The sequence below is a fragment of the Tursiops truncatus genome, chromosome 7 (assembly GCF_011762595.2).
Source record: "Tursiops truncatus isolate mTurTru1 chromosome 7, mTurTru1.mat.Y, whole genome shotgun sequence".
In the NCBI taxonomy this organism is placed as follows: Eukaryota; Metazoa; Chordata; class Mammalia; order Artiodactyla; family Delphinidae; genus Tursiops; species Tursiops truncatus.
The window spans coordinates 23,517,373-23,535,750 of NC_047040.1; the positions used below are offsets into that span (position 1 = coordinate 23,517,373).

The 18,378-nt window shown below is 32.5% G+C and overlaps 1 protein-coding gene across 1 annotated transcript in view; it reads right to left on the bottom strand.

The window, feature by feature from the left end:
- SPAG16 (sperm associated antigen 16) overlaps positions 1-18,378 on the bottom strand; it is an 869,771-nt gene that overhangs the window by 834,022 nt on the left and 17,371 nt on the right. Inside the window, exons 5-6 of the mRNA XM_033859808.2 lie at positions 13,105-13,242; positions 3,315-3,422 (exon numbers count right to left, since the gene is read on the bottom strand). Of these exons, the coding sequence (XP_033715699.2) occupies positions 3,315-3,422; positions 13,105-13,242 (246 nt within the window). The remainder of the gene's footprint in view (positions 1-3,314; positions 3,423-13,104; positions 13,243-18,378) is intronic.

The window sequence follows — 18,378 nt, forward strand, 5'->3', positions numbered from 1 at the left end:
TTATTAAAAAATTAAAACAGTAGTCCTCATTTTATAAAATATTTTCATGAATATATTTATGAAAGCAATTGATTTATAAATCATATTTCTCAATATAATTTTGATTATACTTCATTGATGACAGTAATAAAACCTAAGCATTAAAGTTATGATATATATTTATATTATATTATATATAATAATATGTATTTTATATATGTTATACTTAGTGTGTATTAATTCAGTCACACTCAGCAAAGCAAGGGAGAGTAATAAAATAAAAGATATCAGTAGTATATATAATTTCATCCCCTATTCTACTTAATGTACTTAGCATATATATATTTTGCTATATACTATAAACTTCTAGGGACATTTATACATTTGTAAACACATATTCAGGTACAGAGTTATATACACAAAACATTGTGTGCTGAGTTTGTGGGCAATTGAAGTAAAAACATTACTGATGATTTTGGCATCTACTCATTCATGAGACATGACTGGATTATCCTCTGTGCAAAGAATTAGCAACACATAAATACCAATAAGATATAACAAGGAAACATTCACAGAAATCTTCTGTTTAATCAGACTGAAAAAGTGTGACTGTTTCATAAATTCCATAAGAACCTCATAATGCATCCACTTATAAGTTCTAAATGTTGGTATTAAAAATTCTGAAAATAAGTACATTCATGATAAGTCACTCGTGTTAAACAGGAAATTCTGAAAAATTGAGAGGTAAAAGCAACAAATTACAACTTAGTTGAACAATTTAGAGAAAACATTAAGGTTAACTTTTTGTGGTTTATGATAAAAAGACACATCATTGAAATATTTGGGTAAAATATGACACAGAGAACTCAGACCCTAACTTATCCTGGAATCAAAAACCCTCTTCTCTATAGCTGATTTATTATGCAACGGCGCAATTACAAGATAAGGTGTTCACTGCTGACTGATTAACTTCACTGGTGATTGATTAGCTTCATGACTAGTTTTTTGGGGACTCTCAGTTCATCAATGAAATTTTGTTTTAGGTCCTTAGAAAAAATATATTAGTGATTTATCCAGATGGTTCAATGGAGACATTATTCTTACTGATTAAATATGGAAATAAAGGCTATCTGAATATACACTAAGTGTAGTTATATTCCAATGTAATGTGGATTTCTTCACTGGGGCCCCTAAGGATTACAAAAAGCATAATCTGAAAATGCTGAATTTTTACATGAAATAAATTATAATAGTATTCTCTTTAAACATTCTAGGAAGTTTAACAAGTATGATATATTTTACACATAGGCTCGAAGTCTCAAAAAAATAATTTAAAACAAAAACTCAAACAACAATTTACCATGAATACAACATCAGCAACAGTGAACAATCATATTTCAGCTGCCACAGCTGGATACCAAGGTGCTCTGAGACTGTCGTCAACCCAAGTAACTGAAGTACTGAAGCCTGCCTGTATCAGCACAGAGGGTGAGAATGGACTCAAACCTGAGATCTTTCCCATGAAGAATGTACTGTGATTCAAACTCACGTATGTGTATGTGTATGTATGCACACACACACACACACAAAACTACTAAAATACCTTTGGGCTTTTCCTCTGGGCAAATGGGTACCTCACCCTGATGAAGGCACAGCAATTAGTTATCTTTGTACAAGAAAAAGCTTCGCTACCTTTATAGACTTCTACATGGCTTCAGAAGAGCCACAGGCCTCTTTATTGTCCTGAGAGTAAAATAATTCCCAAATATAAAAGATATAAAATTAACTCCCAAATATTAAAATATAAAAATTTTTAAAACAAAATACAATATACAGTTCTAAAAAGAGACCTGTATAAAAATGCAAAAGGGAAATCTACGTGAAATAGTATATATTTAGCACATACTTTCAGTGTTAGGGTATGTGCAAAGTACTTACTATCTATTATGTTCCAGACACTATATTAGGTACTTTTATTATGACAGTTTTTACAGATAAGAAACAGAATTACAATGAACACACAAAGGTAAGTAATGGAGCCAGGCTTCCAATGTTTATGTGACTCCAAAATCCAAGCTCTTTCCATTACATTGTACTACTTCTCAATTAATGTTATTGTTAAGAGGAAAACAAATCATTTCAAAGACTTTTTTCTGAATTTTTCTGGACTTGGAACAATTTTATGAATCAAAAAAATAATTTAGACCAAAATATGAAACCAAAAGCATTGATTAAAGTCAATGAATAAACACTCTCAAGGCCTTTTTTTCAAGTTAATGCAATCTCTTTCATTAAACTGGTTTTGATTTCTATAGAGATTCAATTAAGAAAAATCAGAAAAACGCTAATTTCTAATATATTGCTAAGTTAAAAGGTACATTGATTCTTTCGAGACAGCCTATAATTAAGAAATCATAATAGTCATAATGACCATAATCACTACTAAAGACAGCAATTATCCTGACCACCCCTAAGCTATGTTGTTCAATACAGTAGCCACTAGCCAAATGTGGCTATTTAAATTTAAACTTAAATTAATTAAAATTAAATAAAATCAGCAATTTAATTCATCAGTTGTACTAGCCACACTGAAAGTGCTTAGTAGAGGATGTGACGAATGGCTATCATATGGGGCAGTACAGATATAAAATATTTATAACATTACAGAAAGTTCTATTGGGCAGCACTGCCCTAGAACAAGCAAAGGAGAATTTTAGTTAGAGATTATAAATTCTTTTCTTATTTGGTGGGTGGGGGGGGTGGTCAGGGAGACGAGGAGGGCAGAGGGAAGTGAATCTGAGTATCATTAGAGTAATTTCTAAAAGTCTTAGAATAAATTCAAGGTTATGCAGTATGTGGCCCCTTCCACCTTGCCCTTGTCAAGCTGCTTCTGCACTTTGCTCTCCATTCTTATAATTTGGCGAACATGTCATGTTCCTCCAGTGACCTGGTGCCTTTGCACAGGACGCTGACCCCACTCCCTCACCCTGTTAACTCATACTTTAGAATTCATTTCCTTTAGGAATAGGTCCCTGAACCAACTCACTCTCCAATCTGGTTGGGGTGACCACCTCTTGGCTTGCATAAAAACAATGCAGTATATTTCACTATATTTCTGTTTAACTCCTCCCCCATTACACATCTTAATAGTCTCTGGGAACCTTGACAGCAAGGACCTAAACTTGCTCATCTTTGTATCAAACACATGGCACACAGTAGATGCTCAATAAATGCTGAATGAATAACTTTACCTGGAACCTTCTTCCATGGCCAAATGGCTTAACACAAATTAAATAGTTCTTTGATAAATATGCCAACAAATACTAGCAGCTTACCCTTTGAGGTCATTAATTAATTTGTCTTTCTCCTGGACTGTTCTCTTGTGGTGCATTCGATGAAAATCACGTTCTTTCTGAGTTTTCAGCAGATCTTCTCTAGCCTTGCTGAAAAATAAAAATAATAACAACTTTAAAAATCACTGCTAATTCTTTTCTGAAAAAATTATTTACTTATCAGTTCAAATCCAGTACTAAGCAATTCAAAAGATTATTGAAAAGCAAAGATTCCACTATAATTCTCATTGAAATATCCCAACCAATATAACATATATGGGGGTGGGGAATGAACAGGCTAAAACCTGTAGTTTCAAAACTATCATTTATTCATGTTTCATTTAAATAAAGGAAAATTAAAGGTATGCTGCCACAATAACACATAATCCATCTATTTTCAAAGACAATTTGCTTATAAAATTGAAATACATATAAAATAGGATAATTCAAAATAATTACAAATAAAGGGAAAAACTTTACAAAATTTAATTCTGAACTTGCTTGAATATATGGTTAAGTGGGCTACTTAGTTCTGATAATTGTAAAAAAGAAAGCGTATAAATTCTAGAAAACCAAGATTTTATTCTGGTAAGGCATGTGAAAAATATATACCACCTACAGATCATATTACTAAAATAATTGGTAACTTAATGAGAAAAGTCTTCAATATCAGTGTTGTGATACAGAAGCATTCAACTGGATATATCTTCTGTAGATCCCTGGCATAAAGCAAGCGAGAGTATTCTTTCTCAGCCCAAGTCGTATGTGAAAAAATTAATGGGAATGTTTCCCCCACCTCTACAATGTAAGTTAGTTTCAATGTAATAATGTAAAATATAATTTATAATGTAAAAGTGGTTATCTAACAGTCTTAGTTAACTGACAAAGTGCTACTGCACTGAGATTCTAACATTCTGAAAAATGGATGGACTAAATTTGAGTACTGACAGCTCTCAAAAAGATCAGAATGGAATAAATCTGCCTCTCATATTTCAAAATTCAGATTATATGAAATAAATGCATGCAATAGATTTCTGCTTTAGGAGCTATGTCAGAGCAATCATTGAGGAATGGTGGCTGGGATACTGCCAGAGCACTGGTATGAGTTTAGGTTTTCAGACTTCGGATGGCACATATTATGATCAGTGAGACTTCTTGCTGAAAGATCAAGCCACACGTGGCATATGATGAAAGTGTCTTTTCCATTCTTCCAAGTTTCTTTCTTTCTCCCCTACCATCTCCCACTTATTTTGGATGACCTGTACTGTTCTTCATTCTACTGTCAATGTTGTAGTTTTGACCACATGTAAATAAACATTGTGTCACAGTACTTCATGGTCTAACCATCTAACCCTCAACTTCCTTTCCAGGCCAACAATCTTGAAGGCACAAGAAAATGTTGATTAAAATATTGAGACTTGAAAAATCATCTGTGGAATATTCCAACTATTAGATAAACAAACAGTTTGTTCTTTCCAGGTTTTAACTCTGTGTGTATGTGTGAGAGAAGATGGACCAAAAAAAAGAGAGAACCCCTCTGCCACCAAAATGTGCCCAATGAGTAGAGAAGTGAGTATAAGGAGGAGTGAGTTTAAGTAGAATGACCAGAAAAGATAAATGGCTGAGTTGGCATTTTGTTGTGAAAACACAAGAACATCACTTGAATTCACATTCACTTATAAGAAAAGTATGTAAAGTGTCTTATATACTATCATGCACATAGAAAATATTCAATAAATGCTACTGTAATCATCATCATCATCATATTACTATTTAGTATAGTAGAACAGATATATTCAATTCCTCAAACAGCTACATTTATCTACCTAAAATAGGGGGCATGCCAGTAGGTAAATATCCTCTAAGGGATCAAAAATATCAGAATACATGATTATTAGTAACACTGATCTTTTTGTATATCTTTATAAAAGAATTTAAACTTTATGAACATCGATTTTGAGTCTACTAAAACTCCATTTTGAGTCTACAACAACTTGATGAATTACTTCATGGGCTTATATTTTATTTATCTTATCTGAAATGTAAACTCATAATAGGTTAAAAAAAACTTAGAAAAATAATATTGCAGAGTTTCTTAAGCAGAACCACAAATGTGCAGCACTGCATCAACTCACTTTTTAAATATACACTTAAAGTCCTATTTGTACTCATCCCAGGAAAGAAAGCATAGGAATTGACTGAAGTATTGGACTTTATAAAGTTTTTCTGACCATTAAATTGGTTTTCAGAGACTCGCTTTCTGTTTGGACAAATGAAGTCTACTCAGTGAAACAATTTAAATTCATTTCATGGTGATGCTTCTCCTATTATGACCTTCCTGCTGCCCATTTGCTTAATAAAAGGAAAATAAAAGTTGTACTAAAAAATAAAGTTTGAAATATTCATATAAGCTATTAATATTTAAACTATATAGTATTTTCTCATTATATTAGTAGAGCATCGTTGTGTTTAAGAAAAACTTTTATTAAGACAGACACCAAATATATAAATTCTATTTCAAGTACAATGAAGCAAGTTATTCAGTGAAACATTCTATTTAGATTCGTATATCAAAAAGAACACATTACTTAAATGCTTTTCCTTAATGAGATGGCAGAGTGACTAACTTCCACATTTCAGGAAAGCAGCATATCAAAATATATAATTAAATTATAAAATATCAAGATACTCATATATTTTCATACTATAAAAGCACTGTCCCCAAAACTCCATGTTTAACGTATTAACGTGATTTAATAATGTACTCTAAAAAATTATTTTTAACTGAATGCTCCAAGTAAAATAATTTTTATTAACTGAATAGTTTTTACTAAGTTTTTAATAATAGATTTATTGAGTTATTCTGTTATCATAATTTGGCAAAAGGTATCATATAAACATTTTCTTGTTTACATGCACCAAAGTAGGCCATCTTTATCATGTATTTTTTCGTGTGCAAACTTGAATCAAAGTAATTTCTGATAACAGTACTGTATAATTACCAATTATTTCATTCTCTTCAATTGGTTATAAATAAATTTGTTTAACCCACTACAATTATTATTGGAATAATTGTCAGATAGCCAAAATACTACTCAGCTAGATTAGATGCAAACTTTCATTATATTCTTAACCAAAAAAGAAAGGGGTATACCCATGTCTGGAAAAAAATACCTTCTTAATTTAACAAGCAATTACCTAAACACTAAAGCATGAAATTTTATGGGCCTCATTATTATCTTTATCCACAGTGTGTGTTTCTGAAAGTCATTAAATTAAATGGGTCTTTGGAAATGCTGGGTACTCTTTGACCTTTCATAGAAGGGAATTTTGTAAGTGAAATTAGGGCCTATTAGTAAAGCACCTAATTTTTTCTCAGTATTAACAGCCGTTTGATTTTCATTATGCCTATATTTTCCGGCAGAAGATAAAACCAAGTATTTCATTATTTTTAAGATGGTACACTTTAATCTTCTATTTAGAAATCCCAGTCAGTATTATTTCCTGCCTAATCTTCAGGACTCTCAATAAAACTTTTCTGGTCTGCATTACATTTCCTTACTATAAAAGCTCAGCAAAGGAAGACAGTACTCTAAATGGGGCAAGATGTAGCTTCAGAGAAAATTATTTAAATTCCCATCATAAAAGGAAAACGATGCCTACTCCTAAGGAATACTATAAAAGAGGCAAAAATCTTCAATTAACTACTCTAAAAATTATTAAAAGCTTAATTAAAGAGCCAAAATGGTTTTTTTCTTAATTTTTATTGGAGTATAGTTGCTTTATAATATTGTTAGTTTCTTGCAGTACAGCAAAGTGAATCAGTCATATGTATACATATATCCACTCTTTTTTCCATTTCCTTCCAATTTAGGTCATTTCTTTCAATCTTAGGTGATTTCTTTCACCAGTATTGTACAGTTTTCTGAGTAGAGGTCTTTTGCTTCCTTAGGTAAGTTTATTCCTCAGGATTTTATTCTTTTGATGTGATGGTAAATGGGATTGTTTCCTTAATCTCTCTTTCTGATCTTTCATTGTTAGTGTATATAAATGCAACATATTTCTGTGTATTAAAAAAAAAGTACACACTGCTATATTTAAAATGGATAACCAACAAGGACCTACTGCATAACATAGGGAACCCTGCTCAATATTATGTAACAACCTAAATGGGAAAAGAATTTGGAAAAGAATAGATACATGTATATGTATAACTGAATTACTTTGCTGTAAGCCTGAAACTGTCAACATTGTTAATCAACTATACTCCAATATAAAATAAAAAGTATTTTAAAAAACATATTTCTGTGTATTAATTTTGTAACCTGCAACTTTACCAAATTCTTTGATGAGCATTAGTAGTTTTCTGGTAGCATCTTTAGGATTTTCTATGTATAGTATCATGTCATCTGCAAACAGTAACAGTTTACTTCTTTTTTTCCAATTTGGATTCCTTTTATTTCTTTTTCTTCTCCAACAGCCATGGCTAGGACTTCCAAAACTATGTTGAATAATACTGGTGAGAGTGGGCATCCTTGTCTTTTTCCTGATCTTAGAGGAAATGCTTTCAGCTTTTCACCATTGAGTATGATGTTAGCTGTAGGTTTGTCATATATGGCCTTTATTATGCTGAAGTAGGTTCCATCTAAGCCCAATTTCTGGAGAGTTTTTATCATAAATGGGTGTTGAACTTTGTCAAAAGCTTTTTAAAGAGCCAAAGTGTTAATAGCACACATTCACATAAGTCCCTCCTATTTGCCAGGCACAGCTACAGGCCCTGGGGATATACTGAGCACAAGACAAGTCCCTATTATATGGAGTTCACAATGTAACAAAAATGTATACATTAGATAATTAGATGTAAAGGGCACAAATTTCAAGCTCCTTCATCTAATAACCTTATTAGGTTATCTTTAAAGATAACCTAATAACTGGAAAGAGTAACCATACAAATAGAAGACTAAAACTTATAAATATATAAATCCTTCCCCCCAAAAAAGTATGTATGTATAAATATATGTGTACACACACACACATTCTTCCCAAATTGTTATAGATTCAACTCAATCTTAATTCTAATCCCACCCCTGTCTTTCTATAGAAATTGACAAAGTGATTCTTAAATTTGTATGAAAATGCAAAGGACCTAGGATAGTCAAACTGTCCTTAAAAAAGAAAAACAAAGCTGGAAGACTAACTCTATCTGACTTTAAGGACTTAATTAAACTTACAGTAATCAAGAGTGTGGTATTAGTATAAGGATAACAAATAGGTTAATGGAACAGTATAGAGTATAGAAATAGACCCACAATTACAGGGTCAATTGATTTTCAACAAAAATGCCAAAGAAATTCAATGAAGGATGAAAAATCTTTTTAAGAATGGTGCTGGAACAATTGACTACTCCTACCGGAAAGAAAATTAACCTCTAGCTCATACCTCACACAGTATACAAAAATTAAAGCTAGATCACAGGCTGAAATACAAATTCTAAATCTGTAAAGGTTTTAGAAGAAAACAATATTTCTGTGACCTGGGAGTAGGCAATGGTATCTTAGCCAAAATATCAAAAGCAATATTATAAAAAAGATAAATTAGACTTCCTCAAAATTTAAAACTTCTGCTCACCCAAAGACACCATTAAGAAATTGAAGAATCAAGCCATAAACTGGAAGAAAATATTCACAATATTCTGACAAAGGATTTGTAACCAGAATATATAAAGAACTCTTACAACTCAAAAATAAGACAACTAATTCAACCAAAAACAGGCAAAAGATTTACACAGAAAGCAGGATCAATGAATGGCCAATAAGCACACACACACACACACACACACACAAAATGTTCACAATATCATTAGTTATCAGGAAAATGTATATCAAAACTACAAGAAGCTGCTACCATACAACCAATAAAATGGCTGAAATTTAAAAGACTAACAAAACTCAATGTTGGTGACAATATGGAGCAATTGGAACTCTCATATATTGCTCTTGAGAATGTAAAATGACTCAACTTGAATGTCAGGAAATGGACTAGCAGTTTCTTATACATCTACCCTTCATAAATTCCATTCCTAAGTTTTTATCCAAAAGAAAGAAAGCACATCCTCACAAAAAGACTTGTACACAAATGTTCATAGCAGTATCATTCATAATAACCACAGTTGGAAACAACTCAATAGAAAAAGGGTAAACAAATTGTGGTATACACTACACAATAGAGTACTACTTAGCAATAAAAGGGAACAAATTATTGATAAATGCAAAAATCACATATAAATTTTACAGACTTTAGCTGAGTAGAAGATGTCAAAGACAAAGAAATGAATATTCTGTGATTCCAGTTATGAAGTTCTCAAACTGGCAAAGCTAATCTAAGGTGGAAAATAAAATCAGAACAGTGATTGCCAGGGGAGGGAATGACTGAGAAGGGACACAAAAGAAATTCCTGGATAGACAGAAATGTTCTATAGTAACATGAGTATGGAGGTTACAAGACTTCATCTGTTTGTCAAAATTATGTAGCTAAGACTTGTACATTTCAATTTATGTAAATTATAACACAAAAAAGAACTGTAAAAAATAATATAATAAACAGGATGTGGGGTAGGGTGTGGGTGGAGATAGAAATAAGAATGGCAGAAAGTTGATAAGTGTTGAAACTGCTGACAGGCCCAAGAAGTTCATTATTTTATTTTGTTTACTTTCTATATGCTTGGTATTTGTTTAGAATTAAAAAGTTAAGAAGTTAAATATTTTTGGTTAAAATAACAATTGGTCTACATTTCAATATAAAAGTACAGTTATATTCTAATCTTCCAAGAAAGAATGTCAAACTCCTACTTATATCATTCCTCTCCAGTATCTAGTATGTATTGGGTTGGTCAAAAACTTCACTCAGGTTTTGCCGTAAGATGTTCTGAACGAACTTTTTGGCCAATCCAATAATATATTTAATGTAACTATAAATCTTTTTAATAATGCTGTTTTTCCCTTAAAAACATCCATAAAGAAATTTTCCAAGCAGTTTTTTCCCAAACCTTTTTTTATCAAGATTTAATTGACATGTAACTTTATATCAGTTTCAGGTGTACAACATACTGATTGGATGTATGTTTGTATATATTGCAAAATAATCACAAGTCTGGTTAACACCCATCACGAAACATACAGATACACCATACACCAAATTTTATATTTTAGAAGATAATCTACATTTGCAGCAAATATAGGGAAAGCCCCTGTTCTAAAATTGGCATTGCTTACAGCAGAGAAAAAGACAATTTCTTTTTTAATTATAGCAATTCAGATATTTTACAGTGAAATATTTTCCCTTTTCATCTCTTCCTTCATGCTTCATCATTGCTGAATTTCAAAAATAATGATATGATAATATTTTTTAAATCTAGGGATGACAGCCTTTAGAGATATTGATAATAATAGCTGACATTTTCACAGCACTTTGTGATTTACACAGCCCTTTAATATAGATTGTCTTATTTAGTTATCACATCACTCCCTAGGAGTTAATAATATTATGCATAATTATTCCCAGTATAACAATAAGGAAACTGAGTTAATAAGTAGCAGAATATTGGAAGCTAGGTATTTGAACTTTAAGTTCAGTACTCTTTCCATGGCAAATCTTCCCTAGATAAATAATAAGCTTACAGCTATATGATTTCACTGATTTTTCTAGATTCATCACTAAATGCTACCAGTTTAATCAAGATAATGTATAACACATCTGTAACCTGACTTTTTATGTATTAAATATTAATTATTATTAGAAAAGTATTTGACATCTACATTTATCTTGCTTTAAGAAACAGCCTTAATTCTAAAAAAGAAAACTTTAATGTAAATTCCTTAAAGGGAATCCCATGTTTATCACTAATTCCTACTGGGAAAATATCCTCACAAGTCAAATTGAAAAACCTGTGTGATGAAACTTACAATTTGGGGCAAACTTGTAGCATGACAGAGGTAGTTTTGGGAATTCTTTACAAAATTTCAGTCTCCATTTTCTGGGAATGTATCCACCAAAATTAGGCCACAGGGACATCCTTCATCAAAAGGGGCTGTGAAGCACAATTTGCTTAATATTCATTCAATGATATAAATATTAGGCATTTACTAAGGGTCAAGCAGCTTTCCTTCAAATTTTCCATGTCAGGTAGACTAAGCTAAATAAATATTTTCCTTTTCTAATTTGTGTAAGTTTAATTATATCAAGTAAGATAGATTTGAGAGATACCATAAGCCCACTGAAACTAAAACTATATTTTAGTAAATACAGTAAATTTTAGAAACATTTAGTAATCTGATATTTTAGTAAACATGAACAAGAGACAGATTTCATTTGAGTGATATCTGTTTGAATCATGGTTTCTTTTAACATTAAGTTAATAATTTGCATGGGCAACAGTTTATATGGTTTTGATTATAGTTATTAAATATAATATTCAATAAACAACCAGTAATAAAAATGATCATTTCATAGCACTGGGGCAAAACTCATTGCAGAAAGAGGCTCTACCTATTCAAAAGAAATTAGCAAACTTAGGCAATAATTCAAAGGAGATCAGGAACTGAAACAGTATGCCAGGCAGCACTCTGAAAAATTTGCTGTGTCAAATTCCCAGTGCATCCATTAGGTGTGAGTGTCAGGGCCAAGAGTGCAAACCACTTCTGAGAAATGGAACTGAGGATAGAGAGGATGCTGGTTCTAGTACTATCATTCTGTGGATCATCATACACTTCCAACTAAAATGTAAAATCCCAAATAGTACATCCATAGATAATATGAAAGTTGTATAACTTGCAAAATACATTTCTGTAAGTGCACATAATAACTGAATAAAACAATCGTACAAATTATCATTTATTTACCACCACCTTTCAAAAGCAGAAGCTTATTTTAAATGTTTCCTTCACCTGGCAATACAGTCTCGTTTCTTTACATTAAAGTATTTTACAAAGATCTTAGAAATATTATGTTCCTTTATGGTAGTTCTGTTTATCTAATTTTTGTTTTAATATGATTCTTTAACAGAGAAAGCCCCTCTTCAAATGTTTAATAAAAATTAATGAACAAAGGATAAACTGTCTACTCCATATCTAAGCATTAATTTTTCACCTAACATTGTCTTAGATGAGTATGTTTACCCCAAGTCAACACATTCACATATTTGTCTTTGCCAGAATAACACTGCACATTTATCTAAGTTTGTTTGCCAAAACTTGCATGTCTTTCATTAATTTAGAAAGAAAGAAACATGCAGAGATATTTGGTTTCTGTTACGTTTCTCTTCTGTGCATAAATTCATGCTATGAAATTACAAAATAACAGCTCTCTTTGGGCAACTTTCAAATACTGAAATTGCTCTACTAAGAATACACTAGCTCCTTCCTTCCTCTAGCTTTCTATAATTTTATTATTATCTCAGAAATTAGCTTACCCTCATAGGGGAAGATTTCCACAAGCAATGATAAGACTATCAAAATACATAAGGAAGCGAATGTTACATAACAAATTAACAACCTCCTGCACAACCCCCTGCATTCCACTCTTGTTGGTGAATTACAGTTGTGAGTGTTCTGCTCATCTGTTCAATTAATTTGCTGGTGAAGCCTTTCATATTCTTTCCAACTAGAATTGACATATAATTCATTTCTCCAGAGTTAAAGCTCTGTTGCATTAACCACCATCCACCTATTAGCTAATTCAATGCCTTACTTTTATTTAGTCCAAAATTTTTTTTAAAAGTCATTAAAAAATAACATACTCAGCTGCTTGTTTATAGTGCTTCAATTCTTTCTTCAAAATTTTGTTCTCATTTTCTAAAAGCATATTCTGAGTGTAGACATCTGGAACATGCCCGCCACCTCTAAGTTCAGTTACTCCCTTCTGTATTAACTCATACCTAGGATAAAATCAAACAAAAGACTTTATATTGTTTCTTTCTACTACATTGGCTTAATTTATGTACATTTCAAAAAGTTAAATCACTTTTTAAAAATTTATTTATTTATTTATTTATTTATTTTTGGCTGCATCAGGTCTTCGTTGCTGCACATGGGCTTTCTCTAGTTGTGACAAGCGGGGGCTACTCTTCGTTGCGGTGCGCAGGCTTCTCATTGTGGTGGCTTCTCTTGCTGCTCTTGTTGCGGAACACAGGCTTTAGGCACGTGGGCTTCAGCAGTTGCGGTGCTTGGGCTTAGCTGCTCCACGGCATGTGGGATCTTCCTGGACCAGGGCTCGAACCCATGTCTCCTGCATTGGCAGGCGGACTCTTAACTACTGCATCACCAGGGAAGCCCAAAAAGTTAAGTCTTAGGGAATGTTTATAGTGATAAGTTGCAATATAATTTTTTAAATTTAAAATGTCAATATTCATAAGATATTTTTAAAATAAAATATTAATGAATTGCTAAGTACTAATATCATCATGGTGCATAAAATATAACTGAACATCTCCTATGCTCCAGGCACTAGTCCAGACACTGGTGAAATTAACAAAAATGTCCAAGTCCTAATGGACTAATGGAGTTTCCGTTCTAATGTGGATGGTGATATATTCTATGAAGTAAAATAAAGCAAGATAAGAGAAACAGAGAGACTGAAGTAGAGAATGATGGGGGGTGTTTGTAAGATTTTTTATAAGGTGGCCAGAGAAAGTATAACTGACAAAGTGATATTTCAGCAGGAAACTGAAGGGAATGAGAGACTAAGCCATGTGGCTATGTGGGAGAGGAGCATTCTTGGCTGATAGAAAAGTAAATGTAAAGGCCCTGAGACAAGGAGGCGTTTGACAAATACAATACAAAGCAAAAAGCCAGTACATCTGTAGTATTTGGAAACGGAGCCAACTAAGTGAGTAGGAAAGAGAATGGTGAAAGATAAGTCAGGAAGACAGCAGGGAGCCAGAAAGAGGAATTTTACTCTGAATCAGAGCCATCAGAATGCTTTAAGAGACAAGTGACACTGATCAGATTTATGTTTTAAAAGGATTAGTCTGGAATCTGTTTGAAGAAACTGACTCTAGAGAAGCAAGAGTAGAACCAGAGAGTCTAGTTAGGAGGCTGCTGCAATAGTTCAGGAGAGAAAGATTGGTGGCTTAGACAAAGTTGGTAACAGTAAGGATTGTGAGGAATGGGTATCTTCTGGACATGCTGTAAAGATGGAGCCAACAGGATTCTCCTACAGATCAGATGTCAGGTGTTGGTTACAAAAGAAAAGTCAAGGATGACTCCAAGGATTTTGGCTGAGCAACAGACAGACATTTAGTGGGGACAAATGCAGTAGGAACTGGGTGCTTAGAGAAATCAAGGAACTGTTTCTATCCATGTTAAATGCAATATGTCTGCTGGGCAATTAAGTGAAAATGAACATTATAAGTACATGTCCAGAGTTCAGGGGAAAAGTTAGGACATGCAGTTTAAATCTGGGAATGATCAGTAAATAGATACACTTTCAAGTCACAAGATTGGATGAGGCCAGTTAGGAAGTGAATGTAAAGAGAGAAGTAAGGAAGACCTAGGACTATTTCAAGATTGGGAAGAGAAGGAAATACTACCAAATAGAGACTAAGAAAGAGAGGGGGCAGTGAAGTAGTGAAAGAATAGAAGAGTGCTTGGGTCAGGGACCAAGTGAAGAAAGTGTTGCAAGAAATAAGAAATGGGTAACAGTGACAAATGACGCAAGGAGACTGAATAGGAGTACTGAGGATCAATCACTGAATTTGGAAATGTGAAGTCACTGAAAAAAGTTTCAGTAGAGTCATGGAGGTGAAAGTGGAACTAGAGTAGGAATGAGAGAGTAGGAAATGAGGAAGTAGCAACAAACTCTTTCAAGGAGATAAGCTATAAAGCAGAGCCCAGGAAATCAAGATGAACCTAGAAGAGAAAGTGGAGTCCAGGGTGTTTTGTTTTCTTCTATTTTTTAATATATGACATATTATTGTACATCTCTATGCTTATGTGAGTGATTCAGCAGAGAAGGAAAAAGTTTACAGTGCAGGAAAGAGAGGGGACAATTGCAGGAGTCATGTGCTTGAGTAGGTGAGAGGAGCTGGGATCCAGTAGAGGAGAGCTGGCCTCAGCTGACAGCATATATGGCTCAGCCACTGTGACAGGAGAGAGGGAGAATGCTGACAACAGAGGTGGCAGGTTGGTAGAGAGGAAGCAAGAGTTGTGGAACTTCCATTTTCTCAGTGAAATAAGAAGGAACATCAGAAAATCATTTATAAATCTGTAAATAAGTACAATTTTAATCATTATATGTAGCAATTAATAAAGTTAAATAAAAAACAACCAGAGCATAGAAAAACATTTCAAGTAATATAGTTATTAACAAAGAAATCCCTACAAAGCTTGCTATAGATGAGCTAAATATTAGTTTAAAAATGTTTAATTTTCAGCATTTTCATATTTTCAATCTTAACTTTATTAATATATTACACATTACTAGTCATATGTTTTGTGCTATATATATATCTTATCTGATACCAAAAAATAGCAAGAAAACCCCTGTAAAATATCCAAAAGTTTAAGATAATTGAATCAATATTAAATGATATTTGCCACAACTTACAAAACAACAAATAGATAATCATTTAAGCATAAAATCACTTTTCTATACATATTTGGAATGTGATTTATACTTATCTCAAAAGAGAAGACATAAGGATTGACTGAAGTATTGGACCATAAAGTTTTTCTGACCATAAAATTGGTTTTCAGCAACTTGCTTTATTTAATGCAGAAAAAAAATCACTAAAGAAATTATTTCAAGAAGAAAAAAAAGTGATATGAAGGCCACTAAAATAAATGCTATGTAAATAAATTAATATGTGGTAAAAGTTTTAACTGCACTACCCACGTTTGAGTAATTATGTATTATGCCAAATTTTATTGGCTAAAAGCAGCAATATTTACCCTTTTGTGAAAATTAAAGGAATATTATACTAATTTATAATTTCTTCTAAAATTAAGAAAAAATTAAAATAGCAATTAAATACTATAAATAATTGCACTATTACATTTGATGGCATTTTTACTACCATCCAACCTTCAGTAGAATGGTAGGAACAGAAGCCAAACTGGAGAGAACCAAAGATGTAAAAGAGTAAAGAAAGAAAGAAAATAGCCTGTTTTCAAAACACTTGGCTGTAAAGGGAAGAAGAGTTGGAGTGAGTTAGAGATAATAAGAGGAAGAGGCAAAGAGCAAGAATGTACATTTTGCGTGAGTCCTGACCTTGTTAACAGCCAGTAAAACAATCCAGTGGAGGAAAGGAGATGGTTGACATATGCTCCGTAAGGGTACATAAAATGCACTACCATAATTTCTCCATTTTAACCCTTTCTTTAATTTTGCCCCCAGGGAAATTATAATTGTCCACAGAGCACTTCTAAAGGGTCATAAAAATATCATTGACTAAACCCATAGTGCAGACTTTGTGTGGTTCATAGAATATTATGAATATGTATAATCTTTTCTGTGTGTGTTAACAGTCAGAAAATAAATATTTAGAATTTGGAGAAAAAAAAGAAGTTTCTGGGCCATATGGTCTCCGCTGTGACTAATTAACTTTGCCATTAAATGTAATAGTGTGAAAGCAACCAGAGACAAATAGACAATACCTAAAAGATAGGTCATGGCTGTGTTCCAATAAAATTTTATTTACCAAAACAGGAGGCATGTTAGATTTGGCCCCAGAGCCTTAGTTTGCTGACCCCAGATTCAATGGATTTACTGCAATTACTGTTTGAGGAATGAAGGAACATAAGCCAAATTTCACTGCCCAGGTTTTTTGGTTTGGGGAGTTTTTGTTTGATTTTTGTGGGTTTTTTTTTTTTTTTTTTTTTTACAAACCAACAATAGAGAAACCTTGCTTCACCCCTTTTGTAAAATTAAATGAATTTACAGCAATGATATATTACAAGTGTTTTTCTCTATAATAAGAAATTATAAAAATAATATATATGGGCTTCCCTGGTGGAGCAGTGGTTGGGAGTCCGCCTGCCGATGCAGGGGACACAGGTTTGTGCCCCGGTCCGGGAAGATCCCACATGCTGCGGAGCGGCTGTGCCCTGTGAGCCATGGCCACTGAGCCTGCGCGTCCGGAGCCTGTGCTTCTCAACGGGAGAGGCCACAGCAGCGAGAGACCCACGTACCGCAAAAAATAATAATTATATATATATATATATATATATATATATATATATATATATATAAAATATTCCTACAGTCTTACTATGCATAATAAGTAAAAGTTTCTGATCAAAGTAAAAAATGTTTCATTTGAAATAAAAATATCCAATACAGTATAATCTCATTACAAATAATTTGTAATCTCATTACAAACTGGTGGCTAGGGATAAGAATAAAATAATTTGAACCACAGTATTACTAAGCCCATATAATGAAGAGTTATTTATACAAATTTTACATTATGATTACAATATTATGCTAAATGTAATGCTTACTTAGGGGTTCTATAAATCTTAATACTATTGTACTTTTCTGAAATTTCATCTCAATTCAAATTGCTAAATCTAAAAGGATAATATGGCAACAAGCACCTAATTAAGAGCATACTTGGTTCCAGATTTCTCCAAGGGGATCATTTCATACTTTGGACTGGCCAAACATGTAAGCACTACATGTCCTAACACATATCTTTAGAAGAAAAAAAGGAAACTGAACCACATTAATCTTTCATTAGTACTGCAAATTAACCATCTACCTACTTTTATAAAAATGTATTTTCTAATACATTTGTAATTATTTCTTAGGGACATTTTTATAAAAATCATTCACACAACTTCCAGATTTAATAGGAAGAGTATTATTTTTGTACCATCAAACTTGTTCTTTTTCCTAAACTGTATTAATCAAAAATGGTTCTCCTAGTTAAATTTATTAACATTAGACATGCAATTTAAAATAATGAAACTGATTTCTTTTATGTGCATGGTCTCTGTAGATGAGAACGAAAAAAAGCAGAATATAAAAATTAAATCGAAGTTGGATTAGTAGAAATTACAAATTGCACCTA